The sequence below is a fragment of the Salminus brasiliensis genome, chromosome 4 (assembly GCF_030463535.1).
Source record: "Salminus brasiliensis chromosome 4, fSalBra1.hap2, whole genome shotgun sequence".
Classification (NCBI taxonomy): domain Eukaryota; kingdom Metazoa; phylum Chordata; class Actinopteri; order Characiformes; family Bryconidae; genus Salminus; species Salminus brasiliensis.
The window spans coordinates 31,996,857-32,016,388 of record NC_132881.1 but is presented as its reverse complement, the minus strand read 5'-3'; the positions used below and the strand labels follow the sequence as shown (position 1 = coordinate 32,016,388).

The 19,532-nt window shown below is 45.0% G+C and overlaps 1 protein-coding gene across 12 annotated transcripts in view; it reads left to right on the top strand.

The window, feature by feature from the left end:
* Positions 1–19,532, top strand: part of zmiz1a (zinc finger, MIZ-type containing 1a) — a 145,419-nt gene that overhangs the window by 101,600 nt on the left and 24,287 nt on the right. For 9 of the 12 annotated variants that reach the window (XM_072678053.1, XM_072678052.1, XM_072678050.1 and 6 more), the window contains 2 exons: positions 1,177–1,290; positions 8,680–8,785. In XM_072678053.1, the coding sequence (XP_072534154.1) occupies positions 1,177–1,290; positions 8,680–8,785 (220 nt within the window). Of the gene's footprint in view, positions 1–1,176; positions 1,291–8,679; positions 8,786–15,641; positions 16,215–16,341; positions 16,826–19,532 lie in introns of those variants that run through there. The other 3 variants (XM_072678054.1, XM_072678055.1, XM_072678056.1) reach the window with 3 other exon arrangements.

Below are 19,532 nucleotides of genomic sequence, written 5' to 3'. Positions count from 1 at the left end.
AACAGCGACTGAGCCGTCTCCATACAAGAGATCTGGAGAGGTTACACGGTTACTCGCTCGTTTGTTTAAATTTCTCATCATGTCTTGCGAGTGAGTGAGTTGCCGTCTGGAATGGGTGGAAGAGGAGGGGGGGTGTTGGGTTTGGGGGGCTGGGGGGTGGTTGAGGAGTGGATAAACAATTTCAGGCCTCAATAAAAATGGGGGAAAAAGAGAGTAAGCCTCTCCTCATTCAGTTCCACCACAAAGCCTCGCCTCTTGCGCGCGCCTTGTTTGCCAGCCTGCTCGGCTATTGCTTTCAGTGTTGCGGATCTGTTACATCTTAGAGGACAAAAAGATGATGAGGAGGGTGGATTAGGACATGCTGGGGTGGTGTGAGGAGGCCTGGAAGAGCACTGAGCTCTTTGTTTGGGGGTGGGGAGAGTGGGGGGGGGGGGTTCTGTCGTAGAGTGCACAGCTGCGTTCCAGCCAGGAGGCCACGGGTTTTACTGACCAGGTCTTTCGCAGGGTCGTGCAGATGCAGGAGAAGTGAAGCAGAGACAAAGGACAGCGAGGAGAGAGAGAGAGAGAGAGAGAGAGAGAGAGAGATAGGCAGGCCCCTGAAATGATAAGACATTCCTCACTCGAGATGTCTTTAATACACCGAATGCTGCAAGACCTCATCAGAGACAAATCTCATCTTTCTGCGAAGGTCAGAGTTAGCAGGAAATGCACAGTGATCAAAAGCAAGGCCCGATCGATAGAGAGAGGTTAAATTCTGCAGTAATCCTAGTATCTCTTTTGAGGTAAGAGCCTGGATACGCTAAGCTGTGTGTGTTCCAGTACAATGATTTGGCTTCGGTTCAGAGAGGGATCTCATTGGCATCTAATACCTGAACAGATGTGCAAAGGCCCAGTTTTACACTGGAAGAAGCAAGAAGTTTGACTTTCAGCACTTAGTGAAATAGATTAGTGAACTGAGTGCCGTGCTGTGTGTCAATCTGCTGTGTCAGAATGCAGCGTGGTGTCTGAATCCTTCTCATTATTACTGTGTCAATGTGATTTATTTGCCAAAATAGGGCTGTAATTAAATTCAGAGACGAGTCTTTCTGGTACTGTTTTGAATGTGTTCGCTGATTGTGTATCATATTATCATTATTTATTCATTTATTTCATTTTTTTTCTCTTTACCTCCTACAGCACTTACAGAACCCGGCCAATTTCCAGACAGCCGCCACAGAGCTGCTGGACTGGTGTGGTGACCCGCGAGCCTTCCAGAGACCCTTTGAGCAGAGCCTGATGGGATGTCTGACGGTAAGACAGCAGCTGCTCCTCTTCTGTCCCCCTATCAGTGGCCAGAGACGAAGGTTAAAGCAGAAGTCACGCTTCACATAGCCCTCTGCCCATCTCTCTCTCTCTCTCATCTCTGTCCACTACCTCTTTCTCCCTCACCGTCCTCTCTCTCTCTTTCACCCTTGCCCTTTTTTCCTTTTCTCTTATCTTCAGTCTCTCTGCCTTGCCCTGTCCCCTCCCCCTTATTCACTCACACACACACACACACACACACACATTCTCAAAGACACACTCAAATACACACTCCGTTACCCTGGGCTTCCCTCTTGCTCTGTCCCGCTCCCCTTTGCTCCGATAAGACACTGGTACTTAAGCACAGGTCAGACAGAAGCAGTCACCCTTCCCAGCTTCTGCTGCAGCTCCTCATCGATTATGGCAGGAGGCCAGTGACCAACACCTCCAGCATTGCACTGGCCTGCAGAGCAGCTGCTTTGCGTGGCTGTAAGGCCATCCTCTCCATTGATTTGCAGCAGAAAGCCTGTGAGCAATCTCAATTCCTCACATAATGATTTACTGAAAAAAATATTGGAAAATGAGTGTCTTATCAACAGCTGCGTTTACTGATTGAACAGTCTTTTTCTTTCTTTCATTCTTTCTTTCTTTCTTTCTTTCTTTTTTTTGTAAGAGCAGCTGGAGGAAATACCCTAGATGAATCTTCAGCTTATGGCGAGAGATTATGGGACTTATTGGCAAACTGAAGGGGCATTGAGTAAACGACAAAATAATCATTATACTTTAAATAAGGCCTTAAACCTCTTAAAGCCCCGATTAAATCCCCCAAGAATTCAGCCACTCTTTGAACCCTCTTATAGCCTTTTGCCATTTAATTAATTACTGTAAATGCTGCTATCGAGAGTTCATGTACAGAACAAATTCCATCTCAGATCTCCCTCCCAGACACTATTTACATATTTGCTCACAAGCAGAAATATTCAAAGACGGGAAGTTAAAGGTAGGATTTTTGTGCATAGTTGTAGTGAGTCCATCATGTGTCATCAAAGCAGTGCACAATAAAGATGGCGAGAGAGATTGTGAGTGAGTGTCAAAACAAGCGCAAACTTGAAATGGAGGATGCAGATCGCTCTGGCTTTGATCTTCTGACAAGACCACCCGTAGCACAGCGGTCAAGGATTCAGCCTGATTTAGTGCTGTTGTGCCACTTGCTGAGTGTCACATGCTGTGTATGCATGGACATTTGTATAACTGTGCTTGAAGAGACTGTCCACTCGTTTTGGCTGCAGTATTTGTCTGTTAAGACTCTTCTAGTCTGTCTAGGAATGTAGTTTATTTTGTGCAGTGTGTGTGTATAACTGTATGCAATGTAGGGTTGTCCCATATAAAATGCCCAGATGTCAAGTGTACGGCACACTCTGAAATAACGCGTGTGTTTGTTTTTGCCAGACCGCCTGCCGCCTAGGGTATCTGGCCAGCAGCCACCAGCAACCATTGCTAGCTGTTAGCACGCCATTGTTAGCCAGCTTGCCAACTGTAAACAGTAAAAACACAAAGCAAATTTGATCCAATAACTTGATGCTATCGAAAGCACAGTGCTGAACACTCAATAACTGCAAATCAGTGTAATATTAGAACTGCAGTGGTTGGACCTTTGTGCGGAGCTGCGCTTAGATTGAAGCTATCTTGGCAATTAGCAGGCAGGCTAACAGCAGCAAGAACAGTAAAACACAAAAATGAACCTAATTATACCATGTCATTACGTACTATACCACGGTACAGTATTGCACACTGATTGGTTGGTAGTTGTGGGGTGATTCAAATGAACTTACGTATTCAGCTCCACTCAGTTTAGCAGTTAACTTAATGACTAGCATGCTAGCTAACTGTTTACCACAAACAGTGGTACAATCAATAGTGTAATTTTACCAGATAATTGCATAGCTACTCATTACAGTACAGTTCTACACACTGGATTTTTGAGCTCGTACACTACAAGTCCATTGAGACATGCACTACATGTCCAAATGTTTTGACCACACTAATGCTTTTATAGCTGAATGCAATCAGATCAACACAGTAGTGCTCTAAAATCCAGTAAAGACAATTACGGCAAAAGCAGGAGAAACTGTTTTTAATACCCTTGATTAATACCCTTGTGGGGCAGTGGTAAAGGTAAAGGTGCACGTATTTGTCACTGTACAGCGAAATGTGTCCTCCGCATTTAACCCATCTGGTAGTGAACACAATCGAACCCACAACCCTGGGGGTATCGAACCCACAACCCTGTTATCGATAACCCGGCGCTCTAACCGCTGAGCCACCACTGCCACTGCCCCTATGCCCCTATGTGGTGGCTCAGCGGTTAAAGCGCCGGGCTATCGATAACAGGGTTGTGGGTTCGATTCCCGTGCTTGGCAAGCTGCCACTGTTGGGCCCTTGAGCAAGGCCCTTTACCCTCTCTGCTCCCCGGGCGCTGGAGTTGGCTGCCCACCGCTCTTTGTGTGTGTGTGTGTCTGTGTGTGTGTCTGTGTGTTCACTACCAGATTGGTTAAATGCGGAGGACACATTTTGCTGTACAGTGACAAATACATACACATACCTTTAAAAAAAAAAAAAAAGAATGAGCAGGTGTCCCAATACTTTTGTCCATTGTAGTCTAGCTTTAAGGGGGTTAAAACATAAGCAGACACGCATACGCATGGCATCCATGAACCAAGTTAGGGGCCAGAACCAGAACAGCTCGGATATGCAGTAATATGGCAAGACTCGGTAAAAACTCAGGGGAGGCTGTATATGAGAAGGCAGTGATCTCTACGCAGGTGTATGCGATCATGAGTGGGCGGAGCCACACAGTAGCTGGGACTGGGCAAGCCCATGTGCAGTATCCCCAGAGGGTAGACACCATGACAGGTACTCTTAGCACTAAGTGTGTAATGACCGAGCACAGTGTAGCGGCTAGTGTAACTGTGTTTTGACAAAAGGGGCCTGGCTGAACTGCAGTCAGAGCACTAATTGCACACGGTGTTGCAGATATTACAAGTGCTTCTTGGGCTGTTTTCATTTTCCACATTTAACACAGCTCCACATCGCAGACACATAAACTGCTTGTTAACATCTGAGAATGTGCCTCATAGGCTGCAAGTGGATAATGACTGTTTGTCACCGCTCTGCACCAAGCAGCTAAACTCAGTAAAACAGCCTTAACAAAGCGTAAGAATTCGATCAGGCTTAATAAAGCCTAAACCAATTCATACAAATATGTCCATTTGGCTCTGGAACCAGCCTTTCACACAGGATGGGAACATCCCTTTTGGGCTCATGCCCCAGCAGTGGATTGGAGTGTTACTGACCACCCCCCGTGTCTCATCCTCATGCCCCCCAGCAATGGCCAGGGTGATTGGGAGATGAAAGCGAGGAGCCGATAAGAATGCCAGCTGACATATGCGGACATGTCTTACACGTCAGCCCCTGGGGCGGCAGGTAGCTCTACATCGCTCACTTCCCCAGCGCACGCAGGCGCAGCTTGATTGTCTCCCAGCCGCAAGCTCATAGCTCTCACTCTGCCAAATGATAAATGACATATCCAGCCTGTCAGTAGCTTTACCAGCGACAGCTATCTGGGAGTGCACTGTTTCACAGTCTTTCCCTGTCATCCCGTGCATATCTGCAGCGCTGTGGGCCGAATGATTGGTCGTGTTTTGTTTGTCTTGAATGAAATATATTGGATGTTTTCGGGTTGTTTTTTTTTTTTCTTTCTTTCTTTCTCAGTGGCCCGTCTTCCTCTGCCGACTCAGAGCTGTTTGTGCTATTGTTGCGACGGCCTCACCTTTTAGCTACATGGCAAAACTGTAAACTAGGATTTGCTTGGTTCGGTGACCTGAAATTTTGCTGTTGAATCACATAATATTTGGGGCCAGCATTCTGAGAAAAGAGATTATGAGGAAAAGGCTTATGAGAGGGAACATTTCTAAAGCCCGTTTGAATCTATGCTAGCCTGTGTGGCACCGTGCCTGGTTCATACACTTGGCAGATGCAGTTGCAGAAGGGAAATTAAAGTTTGGCAGGAACTCTGCATTTCAGCTTGTCCAAAACCCTGCAAAACTGCAGGATAAAAAATGTCTCTGGGTTTTCATTATAAGAGATGCTATTCATCAGATCTCCGAATCCTGTTAAGCCATCAGTGAATTATTTGATTATTAAACCGTGAATAAAAAGCTGTCTATGCAGGTTAGTTTGTCATTTTTACTGTAGTGTTTTTCTTCTTCCACGGCTGGCGGTGCCATGCCTGTTTCCTTTTACAAATGCTGAAATAAACTGTGACAAATGTCAAAGAGTTCATTTGCGTCAAACAGAGTTAATAAGCGCTTTATTCCACCGTGTGGGGGGGGATACAGCGGCGTATGGGTTGCTGCATGTTCTCTGTGGTCTAGTATCAAACCTTTAAGCTGACAGCACAGGTTGTTGATCAGTGGCAGATGTTCTTCCTTGCATTTCTAGACTTTACAGTGGTTTATTTCTATGCATGATCAATGCAGGTAGAAGTCACCAGTCCTATGCACGCCTTGCTTTCTCTGGTTATGTCAAACGAACAACAGTGTTTGTTTTAAAAACGGAAGCTCCAACCGTCACAGTCCAGAGTCATGCATTGGAGGAGTCAATGATGAATGTGTCTTTCTGAACGTTCTTATAAGGGAACCGCCTTTGACTGAACCCTGTTGTGGAGGCGGATGTGTTCTCGGCGATAGGCCTTTCATATTGCACTCTTAACTTTTGGGCTGATCTCCAAGCTTTTTTTTTTTTTTTTTTTTTGGTTTGCTGCAGATCAAGGCCTGTGCTGAAAGGGGGTTGAATTTGGAGTTCAGTGGGCCAAGTCTAGGCTCAGGTCTCTGCGGAACAGAACATTCAGAGAACAAACAACCGCCGTCTGCGCAACAGTCTCCCAGATCTCCAGGGAAAACCCATCAGTCCTGCCCTGCGAATACCAACACAGCCTTAACACTGTACCACATCAGTGGAGGTGGCTGTTTTCTTTTAGAATGTATTATTCATGCCAGCAGATAAATATTTCATATGATTGCATTAGAATGAGGAAATTGCTCCACTATGAGTAGTTTGTAGAGAGGGATTTTGTGTATGAGGAAGAGAGGAGCAGTGTGGAGGGCGTGGTGCTCAGCACACTGCCGGTTCAGGCTGCTCTCATGGGGTTCTGGAGTAGAATTTCAAGGAAGCTTAATTGCACATATCTTATGTAGACCCTGAAAAATTCAGAAGGCCCGGTGCTAAGCAGCGAGTTTAGAGGAGTTCACCACAATGTCCGCTCGTACTGCTCTGCCTTGTGCGTGTTTGTGCTCCTCTGCTGAGTGCGAGAGAGTTCTGTCTCACGGAAGAGGAAGAAGTTTTCCTTCTCACACGTCCGCTCAGTCACAAAAGCTCCGTCTCCGATCAGCTGCCTCCATAGTATCCTGGCCCCTTGTAGTGTACTGTCAATTCCCGGGTGACGTGGTAGAACCGCTATGAAAAAAAGTGTGGAGAATTGTGCTCAATTATGTCTCAATTCAAGTGTGCACCTTGCTCGTCCGCTATTCGCAGTGTCCATAATCACCGACACCCTGGAGATAAACCTTTCGGGAGGCTTCACCTCCAACCCAGATTTACACACCTGATCCAGCTAATCACATACTTCTAAAGATAATTATTAGATGGATCAGGTGTGGTGGATTAGGGTTTGAGCCAACCTTCTGCCGGAATGTGGATCTCCAGGAGCAGGGTTGTTGACCACTGAAGCATGTACTCCACTGTAGTGTCTTTGAAGAGGCCGGTAGACGGAAATGACAGATTATCATTGATTCTTGCCTGAGTAGCCGCCATATGAGCAACTGCAGATTTCTTCATTTCAAATCTGCGGCCTGGCTTAGAACATTTGCTGTTTAGAAATGTTTTAACTACAGCATCCTGTAGTAACATATTTGGACATTTTTGATACAGAAACCATTCATTCATTCATTAATTTTTTTATAAAATTAATGTGAAATTACTGTTCACACCATGCACACATTTTACACACATGCACACTAGGGACAGAACAATGCACTTTTAAATTTTCATGTTTGGTAGAATTTTAAACTGCGAGGTCAGTGTTTTTTTGTAATGTGCCATGTAGGGAATGCTCAGTGCAAAATGTTAGTTTTCCATCAATGAAGATGATACTACCTCACTAATCTCCAGGCACGTACATAGTGAAGGCTGAGCATGCACAACGTGCTATCTAGTCCCAGGGAAAGACTTCCAAAATCCAGTCCATGCCAAAGCCTACGCATAGCCGCGTGCCATAAGTTGTAGCCTGGCGCGCATCTTCCCAGAAATGTAACCGCATGCTACTGCATGCAGAGCTCAAAAACTGCATCGCACTTCCGCTTTCTTCCTGAATTCAGTTGGGCGAACATGGGTAATGGTTTGTGCTTGCGCTGATATTAGATAAATGAGTGCTCGTGACCAGATCATCAAACCTCCCTGAATGTCCTCCTCCGTGTCTCTCAGTGGCTGCACATGCACAGACAATTTACCCTCCTTCTGCCTCAGTTCAGAGGCCATATGGACCATCCTCTCTCCTCTGACGTCTTCTCTCTGTCTTTCTTTGCAGACATTTTAGTGAAAGTAAACAACAGCTATTTTGCTCCAACTCCAACATAGCAAGCAGTGGTGGCTCAGCGGTCAGAGCTCCAGGCTATTGATGACAGGGTTGTGGGTTTGATACCTGGGCTCGGCATTCTGCCACTGTTGGGCCCTTGAGCAAAGCCCTTCACCCTTTCTGCTGCCCAGGCGCTGGAGTTGGCTGCCCATCGTTCTGGGTGTGTGTGTGCTCACTGCCCCTAGTTCATAGAACAGTGACAAATATGTGCACCTTTACATAATTCGTTCAGTCTGCATTAGGGATCGCCTCATATAAGTACCATACCCACAAGTATAAGTGCTCACAGTGCTCAGCGCTGATGCATAAATCGGCCTTAATGCTACATGTGCCGACTTGTAAAACATGATAGTATAACGTGGGTGTCTTAGTTCCTCTCAAGGTTTCTTCCTCTTGATCTGAGGGTGTTTTTCCTTGCCACTGTCACCACTTGGGGCTTGGACGTGGCTCTCTGTAAAGCTGCTTTGTGACCACATCCGTTGTGAAACGTGCTATACAGATATATCACAATAGATTTGAATTAAATTGAGTTCAAATGTAAGTACTGGTGGATAAGAGCATCAGCCATAAATGTAGATGGTGTAAATTGAGTGTAGTAAATAGCGTATAGTGTAAAAATACACTAATGCTCTAAACGCTCTCTTTCACACACACACACAGGCTCCCTCACAGAACAGATTTAACACACTCCTGGTGTGTCCCTACAGGTGGTGAGTCGTGTTGCGGCGCAGCAGGGTTTTGACCTGGACCTGGGCTACCGGCTCCTGGCTGTGTGTGCAGCCAACCGTGACAAGTTCACCCCAAAGTCAGCAGGTGAGACCCGTTTCTCTGCTCTTACTCTCTTGCTCCGTCTCCCTTTCCCTCCTGTCCATCGCACTGCAGCGGGAGCCGCTCCTCCTGCGCTACACCTTTCCTTTAACCCGTAGAGGGCTAAAGTTAAGGTTTTTACTGCTGCTGTTCTGGCGTGTCGATTATCGTCCATTTGAAATAGACGAACAAAACTGATTATATTGTTGGTTACGTAATGAATTAGATAAGCATTCAATTTGCATGCTGTAATGAGAGGTCAGCACTTTCAGTATTTTATTATTTTAGAAACAATGCACCCAGCAGTATTTTTTCCAATTCAGGTTATAGGAAAATCTCTTGCTAGTCTTTTACTACTGAATAAGAATAATGAGAAATAATTCATGCCAATGGTTTGTTTGTGATCGCCAGCTTTAACTGCTACCTCTAAGGGTTAAACGCAAGGTAATAGGAGGGAAAGTCTTATAATCATGCACTTGTACAAACTGTAGGCCTGTCTGTGCATGCAGTGTCACCATATATTAAAGATCTCTTCACCACTCACCCATGTTTACTGAAGAGGATGTTGTAACTCTCTGAGGCTTTACACCGCTGCCACTTTTAGCAGTGTGGTTCTCAGCATGACCATGCACGCACAGCAATAACACCAGAAATGTCTAATTCATCAAACAGAGTCATCGAGGTTTGATTCCTAACGGCTGCTCAGAGCAAACAAACAGCTGCAGAGCAGCGTCCTTTAGTAAGCAGCCCTGTCTGAAACCCTGACCTGCTCAGCCCAGCTCTCCTGAAGTGTCCTGTTCTCGTCCATTTGTCAAAGTGAAGCGCAAACGGGCATCAGCACAACAGAGATAGATGGCCAGAGAGTGCTCGGGTTGAGGCGTGCGTGCCGTACTTCATTTGAAAAAGGCCTGACATGGCTAGCTGTTAGGAATGAAGATAAACGGATGTTTTAGAGCGCCGCAGATTACCATGGTTACTGCCGGACACTGGGAGGCTCCCAGGAAGAGTGATTGGTTCTCGTGTTCCTCTGTAGATGCAGAGCAGCGCAGAGCAAAAGGGGGAGATAATATTTGACGTTTATTGATGAGGATGGTGCTCGGGTACCTGATGAAGCTCAGGGAAGGTGTGTGGCAGGTTTCGGGATCTTTATGAACAGTAATGTCTTTTTTGTAGTCATCTGAGCAGGACCCTCCACAGCGAGTGTGTGATAAAGAAAAGTCTGGAAGCAGATATGGCTGCGGCCTCCTCACTCTCAGCCCCATCGCACAGGCATCCATCTCAGCTCTGTCACGAGGGCGTCGGCTGCCCCAGACAGGGAGACGACAGTGGCAGAGCAAACGTTCACTCTGTCTGGGCCTTAGCTTCCTCCCCTCCACTCATTTCTCGTGCATTCCCTACTTGTGTGTCTCTCTCTCTCTCTGTCTCTCTCTCTCTCTCTCTTGCTCTAACCATCTCCTTTACACTACCAGTCAAAAGTCTGGGGACACTTGTTTTTTTGGCTTTTTTTGAAAATGCAAGCTGCTTTTGACATTTTGTGAAGCTTTTACAACAAATCTTTCCAATACTTTGATTCGGGCAGTTGTTGTTTACATTGTGTCAAAAATTCCACAATGAATAGACCAATAGAAACAGCCTTTTTTCCAATAGAAACAGCCTTTTTTCCTTCTCCTAACTTTATTAAAGTTTGAATGTTATTTGAAATGTACACATATTCAAATACCTAAACAACTGCTTTTCATCCTCCTTCAAATCCAGACCTTGAATCTAAAGAACCGGAAACTGGACAGGACTTTGCAGTGCTTGATAGGCCTGACACTACTTGGTCAATCAATTACATTAATTGGTCTCTTAACTTCCAGCGAGAACAAAATCCAGGACTGGAAACTGAATTCTAGAGTATGCTGAGTTAGATATTTAACAAACTACATCAGATCAGAGTTTGTTTTAATTTGCTGGCTGTAACATTGAGTTGCAAACATGACGCATCTTTGAGTGTGTCTTTATAAGCCTTTTTTTGTGCTGACAAAAAAACAACAAAAAGAATAAAAGGGGAAAAAGAAACCGATAGCAATGAAGTTGGAAAGTTCAGATTGTTTCTTTAATTCCGACCACAAATACTCAAATGTGCTAATTTTTATATCTGCTGACCCAATTTTACGACAATGGGGTGATACTTTAGATATGTTTTACGCCATTGAGCTTCATGTTCTTTGTATAAACAGTACAGTTTTGCCTAAATAATGACTCAAGCTTTAGAAGCATCTTAAAAACACCTTAGAGGTTTGAGTGCTGATGAGGAATGACATCAGAAAAAAGAGCTAGAGGGTGAGATTTTTTTGAGGTATTATTTTCAAGCTGTTATTATCACTGAATGTGTTTTTTAATACTGTTTTCCTCAAAATACATTTAAAAATGGTTTTAAAACCTTAGACCATAGACTTACTATTCCATAATAATAATCATAATAAGGCAATAAGGCTTATTGTTTAAAATTCCCATTGCCATGTAAGTCCACATGTATGAGCGTTTAGTAGTAAGGAGTTGATATGCTAACTTAAAGGTAACAAATGAATAAATGCAAGTACAAGTGCTCATTCCTCGAACGGACAACATCCGTCTCACACAAACACAGCGCACATGCATAGGCTGTGTGTGACGTTGGATCTGTGGTGAGAAAGTGCAATCCTAGTGAAAAGGCAGTGACAGGCAGGATGGCGACAGAGGGTCGGCCGACACCAGACACTGGAGCTGAGAGCCGCACTACACGATCAATGACCAGTCAGACAAACAGTCCCAAGCTCCACACACACACACACACACACCCTGCACATCACACTGCTGTATCAGTCAGAAAACACTGTATTTGACAATACAGTAGTTTGATAGTAGTGACGCAACAGCTGATAATAGATCTTAGATAATGAGCTGCACGATTGCTGACTAAACAATTAGCCTGAATTGTGAGGGGTTATGTTTTAAAGAACGTATAACACACTATCTCACACACACACATACAGACACACCTCCAGCTGTCCAGGAAAAGAATCTGATCCTAAACGCTTCAGGGGCATTTCAGCACTTTGTCATTTTGGAAGAGAAAGTGTAAAACAGTGCCTCAGTCTGTATTACTTTTAATCTGCGCTGTTTGTCACTCAACATAAAAGGTTCTCTTAAACTCTGTCATCACTTTTTTTTTCTGTTCTTATGTTCTCAGATGTCGTTTTAACACACTCTCAGTAGCACGTGCGGCTCATCGCAGGTGCCTGTAAAGTATAGCACACTTTTTCATGACGGACTGATAAGCCGTTCACACAAAGGAAAGATGTTATCAGTGCAAAGTATACAAGCCTGCCATTTCCTATCAATAGCTGATCTGTAAGGGTGTGTGTATGTGTGTGAGTGCACGGAGGTGAGGAGTAGTCTGTCAGGGACAGGCTGGATGTGATGCTGACCTCTCTGTCAGTAGGATTAGCCTGCCGTATTAATCTGCGATTACGGGAGCTATCTGTCCGCAGTGTGTGTTTAGCGTGCGCGGGTGTGTATGTGTGTGTACCCTCTGGAGTCTGAGCTGAACTGCTTACATGCCACAGGCAGACTTCTTACCCAGGCTTTGTTGGGCACCCCACCGGGCAGGGCAATAAGATAATTGTTTTGTCTAACACCCAGCAGTCCCTCTTTTTGTCTGCGTTTCACTGCAGCGTCCGCGAGTGGCGCACAGTGGCACAGCAGCTCCTCTCCCATACTTCTTGAACCGCCCCGAAACACAAACCAACGGATTGTCTAATTGTTTCTCCGTCTGCGTGCATTTCTGCCTCAAAAACTGTACATTTCCTTAGCGCCTGGGTTGTTTATATTGGAACATTGTTGTCAGTGGTAGCAGTCAGCTGTCTTAGATCAACAGCTTGTTCTTCCCTTAGAGCATGTCACGCTGACATTTAATAGAAAGCACATTAGTATGTAGAGTGACAGCTAATGTGTTTGTCTGGCAGGATGTGTCTCTCATTTGTACACCCCCATTCAGACAGCCTGCCATTGTTTACGCGTTTCCATATTAAAAAAAAAAAGCATCTCCTCAAGACCTGTTTTTGCCTGCATGCGAGAACAGAGATAGCACGCCATTGTTCTCGGTTGAGATGTTTCGACAGGCTAATTGCAAGGTGTGCTGCCGGCCAAGTGCCTTTTAAGTCTCCTTTCGACTAGTTTTGGCATGAAGCGTGCAAGTCGGTAGCGACTGGAAATGTAGCAATGCTTTGTTGTCTTTTCTCAAAGTGTACTTTAAGTGTCGCGCCGCCCTCACCCACTCGCGCAGCCCAACGGCTTCTCTGCGGTCTTGGTTCCTCAGCAGCGCGTGTCAGGTCGGGGCTCAGACGAAGCAGGAAAAGAGACACTCGGCTTTCATTGGTTTCTCCTATGAGAAGTGTGTGCGAGTAATGCGAGAAAGTTGAAAGAATTTTGACCCGGTTAGCTGAACACGACCATTTGTTTGTCATTTGCAGCCGTTCCACTGTGTTGCCTCATTTTCAGTCATTAACTCTTGAGAGGTCCTCTAGTGAGGGACTTTGGTGGTGTTCTAAATGATGTGTCGAGTGCTTGTAGAGACTCCAGAGAGTCAGACAGAGATTGATATGATTCAGCCGTCTCTCTGACCACTTAAAAATATAGAAAACCAACTTTCTCTTCATTTGCTCTGCCCTCTGTTATGAAGTGCAAGATGTTCATGTGATGTTCATGCACCCTGCTATCTTCTTGAGCAATTCCTCCCACATGTCACTAAGCTGGGCTGTTTTTTTTAACAGTAGACAGTATCTATCGTTCTAGAAATTATATATAAAATATATAATTTATAATAAAATATATCTATAAAAATGGAATGGAACAGAATTCAGGCTTACTGCGGTCGCTGCTATTGTTTTTTGAGCTGTACGGTGCACTTCTGTCTAATTTGTCCAATTTCTGCCTCGTGGATCTTGCTGCTTGCCATCTGCAGCCGGAGTTGGGGAGGGCACAACTGGCCTTTCATTCTCAGGGTGATGTGTCATAGCACTCCTAGCGTGATGTTGATCAGCACAGGTGTCTGTTAGCTCTTGTATCAGACCTGGAGAGCTCTGCATCAGCAGCAGTTTGAAAAGAGTCTGTGCCTGGCTTCACATGTGCTAGTCTTCACACTCCTAGTGTTGGGGGTATTGCTAAGGATGAGGGAGTTTACATGAACAGGAACTGGGTAGAAAATTAGAAATCTTTCAAATTCAACTGGGTAATGGTAATGTTTGGGCCACTAAGCTTTTGTACTGAACTGCCATTTTAATCACATCAAATCACTTTCTTTTCAGGAGCATAAATGTTTTATTATTGAAGAGAAACAAGTTGGCACAGTAATTGTTTTTTTTTGTGTTTTTAGCTGTGCTTTGCCCAAGGTTAATTGTGGACAGACAGGGGAAAATGCACCAAGGCTGCAGCAGTATAAGGTGTAACTGCCTCCTCTGGTGCAAACGTAAAGAATGTTCCTGCTCTGCATAGGAATCCTGTCAGCGCGCCGTAAATCAGGCCAGCTGGAAGGCGACGTCAGGAAAGAGAGCGATCCGCCATGTCTGCAGTGAGGGATTGCTTTCACGGGCCCAGCCGTAATTCACATGTCATGTAGACACACGCTTTACAGAGCAGCAGAGAGTGCAAGTACACAGGAAGTCCAAGCCCAGGGACCTCCCTCTGACAAACACACACTCGCCACAAACCATGCTCCCTCCCCACCACCCCTTTACTCAATTCACCATTCAGAGATGAGAAATCCGCTGCCTGCCTTTTTTTCCCTCTGCGCAGAGGTTTACCTCTAATGATATGTAATTAGTAAGGCAGAATCTCCTGTGTTAATAATGTAATCAACCCCTGCAGTCATTGTGCTGTGGCGGGAAGAGAAGCCGTGCGAAATAATGAACAGGACTGGATTCGCCTCTAACCAGGCCACTGTTTTGACATATTCTCCAGTGCTTGTCTTTAGCTGATGAAATCGCTCAGCAACAGTTAAAACAGAGCTTGGTCCCTGTGTTGTAGTCTCTACGTAACCATTAAACCATTCTTTGGCAAAATCAGGGCTCTGTGTGGCTCTGGTGTAACTAGTGTGACGGCATTACCTGAAATGCTCTGGAGTGTTTGGGCGAACGAGGAAAGTTCATCAACTCAAGCGTTTTGCATCCAGGCAGCCATGTGAGCAGCGGGGACCGCGTTATAGGAAGAGTCACTATGAGTCATTGCTGTGCAGTCAGATAGCGAGAGAAAGCTCAAGTTCCTGTTTGAGCCAGCTTCAGCTCTTCACCTCTTTAATGCAGCCTGCAGCCTTGACATGTCCTCTCGTTTCTCTGAATTATTTCGCCCACCAGAAGCATGATATTGAAGGTCCCTGTCACAGCACTTTGAGGCTGGCCGGGGGTCGCTAGACAGGGAGGCCGCTCAGGCCTTGGCGCTTGGAATTATCCCGTACGTCTCAGTGGTTTGTTTGAACGAATGGATTGTTTCTAATTTGACGACAGTGATAATCAAGACGGGGATAATTATGTGGAGGTTTTCACAGTGCCAAGTCACAGCTACTGTCAATACAGTGCTTTTAATTAACAAACCAGGCGACGCTAATTCAGCTGCCGCTGAACAGCTATTTATTAATTAATTAATTTTGTGTGAGTGTGTGTGAAGGGGGGGGGGGTTAGGTGGGTGTTATTGACAACCTGCAGAAGAGCTGGATCTGTTTCCTAAAATTCTGCATTTTAGATGTATGTAATTAGCAGTGTTAGATCGGCTAGTGTCATGACAGGCACTTACCGTTAAAAGCTAACAATTTTCCCATTAATGTCACCCTCTCCAGTATGTGTCTGAAGCCGGTTCAGACCACCAGCCCTGGACTTAATTAGTCGGCGCAATTTGACGGATTTAGTCACTGGTGTCATGCGAGCCCACGTAAGCACCCGCCGATTAGATTCACCAATAGGCAGGATTCCCCTTCTTTGATAGCAGTAATCACTCGTTTCAAACATGGCTTTGACTGAATTGATTTGCGCTTGTTGGTTGGGATCCCCACCAACCCCCTCCCCTCTCTCCCCCCACCCACTTCTCCTGATGCTTTGGCCAAGGGCCAAGAACCAGCCTGTCTGCCACGTTAAGCACCACCCCCCTCTGCAAGTTTGAAATGTGAGCCGCCTGCATATTTCCCCTTTTCTCCCTTCTGGCAAAGTGGCTGTGGCACGGCGTGCATGTGTGTGTGCGTGTGTGTGTGTGTGTGTGTGTTTGTGTGTATGTCTGTGAGTGAGTGAGTGGGTGAGCGTGCACGTCTGCATTCATGTGTGTGCTCGTCCATCCATCTCTGTGTGATGGGGACATTAGGCAAAGGTGCGATGGATCACTAGAGAGAGAGAGAGGGGACATCAATTACAGCACCAATACATCCAAGGTGAGATAGGCTTCGCTCCATTCTCTCTCTCTCTCTCTCTCTCTCTCTCTCTCTCTCTCTCTCTCTCTCTCTTTCTCGCTTCCTTTTAACCCCTTTGAAACCAGCGTGAGCTTCCTGTTCATCTTGTGGCTTTTGCACTGCAGACAGCTTACAGGCGTGTGGTCAGTCTCCTGGCAGCATTCGTGTATGTGTGTGTGTGTGTGCGTGCGCACGAGTGTGTGTGAAGTTTTGAGGAGCTTAACCTGATTCCCTGTGGGCCGTCGTCATCTCTGGAGCCGGTGGCAGGTACAGCGGGAGCCCATTAGCACACAGCTCCATCTGTGATTGGCTTTCGCCGTGGAAATCCAGAGACCGCCGCTGAATAATTGATGTGTATCGTGCAGTCGCCGGACGGGCGAGAGAGGAGAGGGAGAAAACAGAGAGTCATGGTGCCCTGAGAAAACAAGACAAGAGGAGAGAGAGAGAGAGAGAGAGAGAGAGAGAGAGAGAGAGAGAGAGAGATTAGAAAGCTTTGGAAGGTTTCTTTGGAGTTGCTTTCCAGACGCTTGAGCCCCATTCCTGTGTGCGGTGAGAAGAATGGGATGACGTGCAGAGACAAAGCTCAGCCATTGGTAAGTCTGTTTGTAGTTGAGTGTGGGTGTCAGTAATGTCTGAAGAGAGGTGCGCCTGCCTCTGTGAGTGCGTGTAAGCCTTGCTCCTATGCAAGCGTGTTACAGGGTGGTATCTGCTGCATATATGTGTTGACTGTAGCCTCTCATCAGGCTCCGTTGGGCTGGGGAGGGCTTTCCTGCTGTGCCTTTAACTAATGGAAGCAGAGTTGTAAAGCGTGACTGGAGCCCCCAGTGCTGCACTTGATAGAGCTGTAACAGCTGACTACATTTGACCTACTTCCTGCTCTCACACACAGAGAGAGATAGAGGGAAAGAGAGAGAGAGAGAGAGGCCGAATGGGCTTTATCTCTAGGAGAAGAGCTGACCTACTTGAGGCCATTTTTTTCCTCTCTCGCCAGTCCTTTAGCAGTTTGACATGAGCCGCGCGACAGCCTGGCTCCAACCGCTCGCCCAATTACACACAGAGCAGCTCCCGAAGCCTCTTGCAGACCAACCACACGGATACACTGTCCAGTGGATGTGTGGTCACTTCAGCATAGGAGTGAGTCATGTGTGGTGATTTTGGAGTTTGGAGAATAATTGTCAGAGGGACAATGATTTTGTTTTATGTGCAGTTTTGCACAAAAGGGACATTACAGTCGTCTGGATGATTGATTTGTGCGCTTAAAAGCATGTCCTAGCTTAAACCCGTAAGTAACCTGACTTTTGTTCTGTTTACTTGTAATAGTAAATAAACAGAGGAAGCATCATCCTGTCAACTGATTACCTTAACTGTAGATGTAGTCTACATTTTAAAAGGGGATCTTTGAGTGATGCCATAAAAGAAGCACCTTTGAATCCATAAAGAATCATGTTTGTAATAGAGAACTGTTATAGAAGTTTGACGAACCTTTTTAAGGTCTGAAGAACCTTCTTTTGATGTAAAGTTTCTTTACCAATTAAAAGGTTCTTCATACTTACACATCCATTACAAACGTAATTCTTTATGGAGTTCCTGCATTTCACACTGTATTCTGAATGAGTTTAAATAACAGACATCGCCAGTTTAGCAGCAGTTTAATTAAAAAATATCATAATAAAAAAGGAATCATCTGATGGAAGCCAGTTGATCACTTTGTTGCTGTGTTCAAATGAACTTCACACAATAGAAGGATGCTGTGCTTCAGTTAACCAAAGGCTTGCACCATGTTAGACAACTTCTGGGAGTTGATGCATGAAAATGCAAACACTGCTGAATATGAGAAGGCGTGACCTGTCTGGGTCCTGTCCTGAAAGTTAGATTTGTAGCAAGGGGGCGGGAGGGGGTGAGGGAGTGGGCAGCCGTTACCATGACAATGGCCTTGGTCCAGTTTTCCACCCCTTCCAGTCTGAGCTTCAACAGCGCTCTCATTCTAGTTAGGACTGCCAAACGTCTCCTTTGTTGTGCTATCAGTGCTGAGGAAGCACTGACAGAGTGCTTTATTTATGTCCAGGCATGAAGGTCGTGACGGCATGAGCGAGGGATATATTGCAGGTTCTTTGAAAATGTAAGAATGAGTGGGTGCCTGCTTTCTTTGGGAGGAAGTGTTCTTTCTCATAGTTCCAGCCAGGAAACGGGCCCAGTCAGGCCCCCACCAGCTGGGGTCTTCTGCTTGTGAGATGATTGAATTGGGTGAATTGGGGTGAATGAGAGAAGGACGTTTACTAATCTGTCACTAACCTGAGCATTTTGTCCTGTAAGATCTCAAAACTATGCTGGGGGTGTAAAAATGCATAGCTTTGTCAATATAACTGCATCAGTTTTGGAATGTTACTATTTATCTATATTCAAATAAAATAAAATCACGTGGTCATGTTGGCCTAAATATATATATATATATATATATATATATATATATATATATATATATATTTTAACATTTCTATCTCTCCAAAAACATAAATTCTAAATTATGCCCCCTATGCATTTGTCCAGTGAATCTGAAGTGATGTAATTAGCTCTTTCCTAAAAATCCTAATGGATTCAAACTGTTGTAAGACAATTCCACAAACAAATGCATGTAAATCCTGAGAATAAACAGCGCATAAGTGTAAATAACTATGGATAATAGTACAAAATGCTACTACAGTAGTACAGTGCTAATGCAGCAAAGTGATACATGTCAGAAAAAAATGATCAGTCCACAGCAAATTTTAAAGACTTATTCACAGCAAGTGCAATTTTTCTCATATGTATAAAACAAATTGGAACCTATGGCGCTTTCTTTGACTTCTGTACTCTGTGGACAGGTTTAGAAACTCTGTAGTTCTCATCAATCTCCACTCTTTCTTTTTCTCTGCTTTCTGTATGTTTTGGCACTTTAATTTCCCTTCTCCATGCCAGTGCTCATTAGCGAGGGAAGCTATAGTTCATGATTGTTTGTGGCTGTGTACAGACTAAGATGCACCTAGACAAAAAAAAGGCTACATTAAGTGGCATTAAGTTGCTGCAAAGTTCTCACCATCTAATTGGTCAACATCTTTTTAGCGCATCTTTTTAGCTCTAATTGAAAAGCTCAGAATGTGAATCAGTCATTTTTCGGGTGTGATAGATATTAATATACGTAATAAACTTGACATGTTTTTTTACGTAGTAGTAGTAGTAGTAGTAGTCCTCTGATGAAGCTGTTGGCATTCATGAATGAAATGTGCTCAACTAAATTAGTTTTAAAGGCCTGCTGTTTTTAAT